This window comes from Rhipicephalus sanguineus, chromosome 9 (assembly GCF_013339695.2).
Source record: "Rhipicephalus sanguineus isolate Rsan-2018 chromosome 9, BIME_Rsan_1.4, whole genome shotgun sequence".
NCBI lineage: Eukaryota > Metazoa > Arthropoda > Arachnida > Ixodida > Ixodidae > Rhipicephalus > Rhipicephalus sanguineus.
The window spans coordinates 99785386-99793309 of record NC_051184.2 but is presented as its reverse complement, the minus strand read 5'-3'; the positions used below and the strand labels follow the sequence as shown (position 1 = coordinate 99793309).

Sequence of the window (7924 nt, the reverse complement as noted above, 5' to 3'; positions counted from 1 at the left end):
ACATCAAGTACATTAAAACAAAGTGCCTAAAAACAATGAATATCCTAAAAATACTGTCACACACAACTTGGGGAAGTGACAGGAAGTGCTTAATGAACCTCTACAAGAGTCTTGTCAAGACACGTTTAGACTACGGAAGTGTGGTGTATCACTCTGCCGCACCAAGTGCGCTGAAAATGCTTGATCCGATTCACCATTTGGGCATACGCCTAGCCACTGGCGCCTTCAGGACGAGCCCAGTACAAAGTCTCTATGTGGAATCAGACGAGTGGTCACTCAGTTTGCAACGGTCATACAATATCTTCACGTATTTTCTGAAAGTGAATGCACAATCTGAACACCCTGCTTATCCTACTGTAAATGACACAGGATGTGCCACACTATTCCACAAGCGACCGGCACTAAGAGAGCCGTTCTCACTTCTTGTCAGGAAGCTTAATGAAGAAATAGATGTCTCGATCGTTACACACCATGTAATGCCCCCGGCGAGACTACTCCCGCCATGGCAGTGCCAACAAATTGACTGTGACATATCCTTCATCAGAACTTCCAAACATGCTCCACAAGCGCATATACATACACATTTTCTTGAATTACAGGCAAAGTACTGTTGTGCTGAGTTTTTTACTGATGCTTCCAAGTCGCATGCCGGTGTTCATTATGCAGCGATCGGTCCTTCATTTACAGAATCCGGTGCTATGCACCGAGAAACAAGTATCTTCACAGCAGAAGCCTTTGCACTATTGACTGCTGTGAAACATATCAGCAAAGAAAAATTAGAAAAATCTATTATATTCACAGACTCTCTTAGTGTGGTGAAAGCCATCATGTCTCTCCGAAAGAATAAAAACCCTGTAGTGATGGAACTATATGCACTCCTTTGCACCATGTATGCATCTGGCCAACATATCGTGTTATGCTGGGTGCCTGGACATAGAGACATCGAAGGCAATGTCTTGGCTGACCAGCTAGCCACTTCTGTCCACGTAAATGCTACTAATACATCTATGGGGGTTCCCGTAACGGACCTGAAACCCTTTTTAAGGAAAAAGCTCAGGGCCTTCTGGCAAAGGTCATGGGATCTAGAACTAGATAATAAATTACACTTGATTAAGCCACACCTTTGTAGTTGGACGCCCACTGCAAAGACACGCCACACCGAAGTAACATTATGCAGACTTAGAATAGGACACACACACAGCACACACGCGTACCTTTTATCCGGTGGTGAGCCACCCAGCTGTGATAAATGTGGCCAGCCACTCTCAGTCCTTCACGTCTTGTTGGAATGCCGAGAACTTGAAGTGCTTAGGAGAAAACATTTTCCAGTACCAGTCCGACAGCAAGTCCCACTACACCCAGCAATGTTGCTAGGCAAGGATCCGTTTTTCAAATATGAAAATCTTTTAAGATACTTCAAAGAACTTCGTAATTTTCACATCATATACACAGGTGATCCGTAGCACGGCCTCTCACAAGAGGTCGATGTTGCGGTAGTCTCTAAGAGAAAGCACCTACCTCAGGCCCTTGGTCTCAAGGGCGTACGTGAGGTTTTCGTGCTAGCTCCATGCTCTATTTTAGTAACGCAAGCACTACTGATTTATCCTCACCACACAATTCACGCCACTGTCATGATTTTAGCAATTATACTTTTTACGCACCGTCACTGCGAACAATTTTAGGCCCTTATACAGCCATCTAACATCCTCATTGATCACATCCCATACCATGACCTGGCACTCTTTGGCCACCACTGGCCCTTGTGCCAAAAAATACCATATAACAACAACAACATTCTGCAACCCAATCCCTGATTTAGGAACAAACGCAAATAGGAGGAATTAACATTGGGTTGATTCCGTCCCAATTAGCCACACGTTTCACTTTTGTGTTATACCGATTCCTACGACAAAGGGATCAGCCACGTTTTTTTTTGTTTATCCATGGTGCAGCTTACAAACGCTGCACGCAAGATAAAGAACCTAATATTTGGCTATGTGAGAAACTCACGCAAACGCATGTGTTTCGGCGAGTAACATTTTTTGCCGACATTCACAATGACTTGCATTTCCAAGTAGGCTGAATAGACAACAGTACCGGAATTGTGTAAGTTTCCTGACGTGGCGGACCCTTATCTACATGCTTCGCTCATAATTAGCTCCGGTATTTCCAAGTTCTTTCCTCTTCGAATAAATCCTATACATAAACTTGATACATAAAAATCGTGGAGCCCAAATTTCTGAATTAAACAGGGCGAGGGGGGAGAGGTGCCGAGCTCATAGGCCTTCTAAAACCTCTAAGTATTTGAAAGCAGCGACATTGGCGATACTCTCCTGTCCTCTTCTAATCGTGGGGAATACAAAGGAACGTGTGGTCAGTGTGTATTCTCTCTCTTTCCTCGATTCTCCCTCCGCAGGGGCTGCGCGTTCTGCGCTCGGCAGGTTCTTTCTCTTTGGCTTCCGTGGACGGGCGATATCAGTCTTTGGTGAGGCGTTATTTTTCTAGTTCTTGTTGGTGAGCTTTGCGCCCTGGCGGTGTAGAAAACTTTGAAAAATGGTGATAATAGTACCCAGATTGCTGAAGGTAATGTTCCTAAGCAGGTTGATTCCGTCTTAAAGCCGTACGAATGGAGCATACTTATGTAAATTAGCTGAGGCACATTTAACATCACAACACCGCAGGCTCACCTTCCTTGGTGCTGCTCGTGTCATCATGAGAAAAGTCCACTGCGCACCACCGTTCAACGAGAGCAAGCGACGTCAACTTCCGCCGAGTATGCATCAACCAACCCCTATCGAGAAACATTTGCAGCCCATATTCCACGTCAAACTCCGGAAACATCGAATCAAGGAGCTGCAGCGCAGCTAGGGCCAAGCAGCAGAAGTGTATTGTGTGGAGGCTGACGCCTACGCCATTAGACATCGCTATGTCCTAGCTGTTGTGGAAAATCAGGGTAGCATTGATTTCGAGAACAGTACTCATAGAGTTTTTGTTGTTGAGGTTGGTTTATTTCCTGCTTGTTTGAATGTTCTCGGTGGCTGTTACGTCAAGAGTATGTTTAGTATGACAGATTTTGTAAAATATTCATTGATGTTTACTCATATGTTAAAATGTTCGTGTTGACAATGAATCCGGCATGGAACAATTGTGCTACACAATCCCTGCTTCTGTTTCCTGTCACCTGGTTAATTTCTGTGCTTGCGGATATTGGGTACCTTTTTTACGGCATGCACAATGCGAGAGCGCAATTGTTTTTATACCTAGCAATGGTATTTATCATTAAAATCATTATAATTCAGTTTGTATGAATGTGTACCATTGTGTATGAATTCCCGTAAGTGCTTATACTGAGGTAATGCAATTTTTCGAAGATATGTGTTTAGCTGGTCTGTACTATTGTTTAGGTACTACTATCTTAATAAACACGATACAATTATAAAATGCGGCGGTTTTTTTAAATAAAAAAACATGGTTGATCCCTCCGTCGTAGGAATCGGAATAACACGAAAGTAAAACGTGCCCATATAGAAGCAACTGAATCTTTAGTGTACATTGATATAAGAGAGTTTGCACTTATGTATATTGATGTCTAGCAGCTATAGCACCGTTTAACGTGGATGCACCCACTTTGATGCTTGGTGATACATCTCCATGCCGACGACTAACGTCCATGTTAAATGATTAAACAAACCCTTCTGGTAGCTGTAGTAATTGTGATAGAGGAGTTGTGATAGCCAGAAGAGCGTCGCATATTGGACGCAGTACTTGGTCGCCATCCTGCGGCATGTTAAAATGTGATTGAACACCACGGCCACAGTAGAGGGAAGCGCAAACCGTGTCGTGCCGCCCCGGAGCCGGCCGCAATTTTTCTCGAGGCGAGCTCGTAGGCGGGGAACGCGGAGTTACAGCCAGGTGAGGCAGGCGCGCGTCGCAGAGCTATTTTTGGTTTGATTAGCGTGATGCTATGAGCGAGGCCGACGCTTTTACGACGTTTGGGCTAAGATGGCCACCTCGCGGTGTGTTAAGGCATTGACAAAATTGCACTTCTATTGAAAACGCGCCGAATGGGACGAACGCGTAACGCGTTGCAGGTACTAATCGCGAAAGCCACAGTAATGATGAATTACTTTACTTTGCCGCTCCCAGAGGGCAACACCACCCCGCCGACCGGGAGAGTGGTAGATATAAAAGGCGCGTTTGTAAACCCTCTGGAGTCTGTGACCATGGCGCAATGGCTAGCGTGTCCGGCATCTGTTGTTGCGGACCCAGCAGTCGCGGGTTCAATGCCCGTTGACGGAACTCTTTTAGATGCGAAGTATCTTAAGGCGGAGCTCAATCCGGTGGTGGTGGTGGTGGTGGTGGTGTGCGTTCTGACCACCCTTACTGCGCATGCGCATACCCTCTCCACACACCTCCTCTCCCCTCTCCACACCTCCTCTCCACTACCCCTCTCCACTTTCCCTCTCCCCTTCCCCTCTCCACTTTCCCTCTCCCCTTCTCCCCTCCCCCTTTCCACTTTTCCTCTTAAACGCGGGCTAGACATGCCGAAATTCTCCCCTGCTCAACGCCGCGATGAGCTCGAGCGCATGCGCGTCCCCTCCCCTTCTCTCTCCTCTCCTACGCTGCCCCCCTCTCGCCCACCTGTAGGCCGCGTTCCCCGCTCGCCCTGTGAGAATTAACGGCCAGGCTAGATGGAAGATACGACGCGCGTAGCGTCCCTCTTCGCGTTCCACGACGCGAGGTCGGTAGCATGCCCAACGAACGCCAACGGAACGCGATCGTGCAAGTGCTCCGGCTTCGCATCGCCTCATGGTCCCCTTTAGCGGGAGATGGTGTAATTTTTTTCTTTGCCATCTTATCGTGTACATTTTTTTCGACGTCATTTCCGTGACGGAAATACGTCACTGAAGTCTTGGTTGACCCCGGCATAAAACACTTTCGTGTTAAAACTGTCGAAGGGTAGAATTATTTGCGATAGGCATGCCTGCAGCCTATGTGGCCTCTAAAACACGGCTAACGAATGCAATCTCATGAATAAAAAATTACACACCATCTCCCTCTACGGGCAACCATGGTGGGATGCGAAAGCGCTGAGTGAATCGCTGTACGAGCACCTCCAAGAATGGTGATTGATGATGATGGGGCGGGCAATTTGGCGAGAGATCACAATCGGATACAGCTGATTTTTAAGGGTGGTTTTCAACAGCGCAGACGCCAACGCCCAGCAGTATCCTCCCGTTCCAACGAGAAGGCCTTCAACAAATGGCGGCAGAAGTGAAAGAACATGCGGGAACACTGGAGTCCTACGATATGTTGGTAGAATAATTGAGAAGAGCCCGAATGGAAACCAAGTACAGGGCGTCGGAGGGGCCTGAAACCATGGTGGAATGGAGAGGAAGCAGTGGCTTTAAGACACCGACAGGAGGCGAGCCGTGCCCACAGACACTACAGAGGCAATTCAGAGGCAGGGCGGCACTACAGAGGCAATTCTTAGAGCGTGGGAAGTGCACAGTACCCTGAAACTGGAGGCAGCAAAGCTGGTTCAGTTATGCATCCGGGCGATGAATTAGCGATTCGTGGCCGATTTGAAGTCAGCGGGAAGGCAGGCGCCACAGCGCTTTTGGCGGTGCATCAAGTGGCAGGACCGGCCGATACCCCAGCGGATACTGCGACAGGCGTCGGATCAAGAGGAGAAAACAGGGAAAGAATGTCTGCCGTTGCTGGAGAAGTGGATCGAGAGTCTTCAGCAGCGAGGTGATATGGAAGGCGTGCCAGTCAATGCAGAAAGACCGTGCACCTGGCCTGTCGCAGAAGAGCAGACGTCGGCGGACCTTAGGATGGCACCAACAGATAGAGAAATCAAGAGAGCCATGAAGAGGGTAGATGCGGGCACTGCGCCTGGTTGTGATGGATTGCCAATGAGCCTCATAAAGGCACTGGGCCCAAAAGCCAGAGAAAAAGTGGGGGAGCGTGTGGCTGAGGCGCTGGTGGACGCCAAAATCCCAGAGGACTGGAGGCGGAGTAGGATCAAGCCCCTGTACAAGGGTGCTGGCGATGCCAAGGACTTATCCAGTTACAGGCCTATCGCCATAACGCCTATTCTCTATCGGCTGACCATGCAGGTAGTGAAACCACGACTACAGAGATGGGCAGAAGCCACCGGTGTGCTGCGCGAGTTGCATATGGGCTTCTGCCAGGGTCGTCGTATAGAGGACAACTTGTTAATCCTCACCCAGGGCATCGAGATGGCGAGTCGAACGGGGAGCCCGCTGTATGTCGTCTTCCTGGACATTGCGAAGGCATACGACTGTTTCGACCGTGAGATATTGTAGGCGATCCTTGGAGAGTTGGGCATGGTGGAAGAGGACCTCGGTCGGCTACAGGCCGTTTACAGAGATGTATTGGCAGAGGCAGAATGGGAGGGCCACAGAACCAAGCCTTTGACCATGCCTAGAGGATTCCGCCAGGACTGTCGACTATCACCAGTGCTATTCATGGTGTACGTGGCTGGTGTCGTACAGCACCTGGAGGGGTCTGGCTGTGGGTACACCATGGTTCACAGCGAATGCGGCCGACAGGTGACGAGCCACATTTCAACGCTGGTGTATGCCGACGATTTTGCTCTGCTTGCGGGGTCGGCACAAGAGCTGCAGGGGCTGTTGGCCATATGTGCGAAGGAAATGAGTCGGCTCCGACTGCGTTTCAGCTCTACAAAGTGCGTCGTGATGGCGTGGGGAGTGTCTGACGTACCCCACGACACTACGTGGAGACTACAGGACAACGACATCCATAGGAGCGCCGCGACTAAATACCTCGGTGTTCGGCTGACAGCGGGTGCATACTACCTCTCAGCACATGAGAAGAAGCTGAGGGCTAGAGCATCCCGATACAAGGGGATTCTATGCCAAAGGGCGCTGTGGTCGTACAACTGGTATGAAGTCATGCGAGCGCTATGGAAGATGGTGGCAGTGCCGGCCTCACGTACGCTAATGCTGTGCTCTGCCTCTCCACTGGCGTTCGGGAGTTTTTGGAGAGGCGCCAGAGAGAAATAGGATGGCTAGCACTGCGCGTACACAAGCACACACCAGTGGAGGTCATACAAGGGGAGATGGGCTGGTCTTCCTTCACGGCGAGGGAGGCGGTGGCCAAGGCAGGGTACGAGAACCGGCTGGTGAGGCTTCCTGAACAGAATGTGGCCCGCAGGATGCTCGCCCACACCATCTTCGCGAGTAGGTCTACGAGATGGACCAGACGTACAGCGGCTCTACGCCGACGTTTCGGGTTGCCGGCAGTGTGTTTGGAGAGAGCAAACGAGGAGGGGAAGACTAAACACGGAGAGGGAGTGCGGCTCAAAGTCCGCGAGGTAGAAACGACCGCATGGCGTGACTCTGACAAAGTCATCTCTTGAGATATATCGCGGCGAGAAACCCGAAAGAAGCATGGAAAGGATATACGACAACTCGAATGGGAGTGCTTTGCTGGCAGAGGCGAAGGTGGGTGTGCTGCGGATACGACTCTGGAGAGCGCGATTCACAGAGGGTCTCGTGAAAACATGCGCCCTCTGTGGGGGATCACGCTCGGTTATGTCATCCTCGAGTGCTGTGAGATTCGTCCGCCGGCCGGCACAGCGGTGCTGCCCATCGCGCTTGGCTCCAGTGTAGAGGGCGGGGAGCTGCGGAAGGTGGTGGAAGTGGCGAAGAGGCGCCTTGAGTACTGGTGGCGGCGTGGAGCGCTACGTGTTTAGTGGCAGCTTGTGAGCCAGTTTAACGACTCTTCTTTTCCTCGGTTTTTGACACCACACTACGGCGACCCGTTAAAAAGGGCAAGACCACCATCATCATCATCATCATCATCATCATCATCATCATCATCGCGGGAGGTGTGCATCGAGTTTCCGTTTCTCTTATGTGACTTATGATACGGT

The 7924-nt window shown here is 49.9% G+C and overlaps 1 protein-coding gene across 1 annotated transcript; it reads left to right on the top strand.

Annotated features, from left to right (window-relative positions):
- The first annotated feature begins 6353 nt into the window (after positions 1 to 6353).
- LOC119405764 (uncharacterized) lies at positions 6354 to 7052 on the top strand. Its single transcript, XM_037672598.1, has one exon. The coding sequence runs from the start codon at positions 6354 to 6356 to the stop codon at positions 7050 to 7052; it is 699 nt and encodes a 232-aa protein (XP_037528526.1).
- Positions 7053 to 7924: the final 872 nt, after the last annotated feature.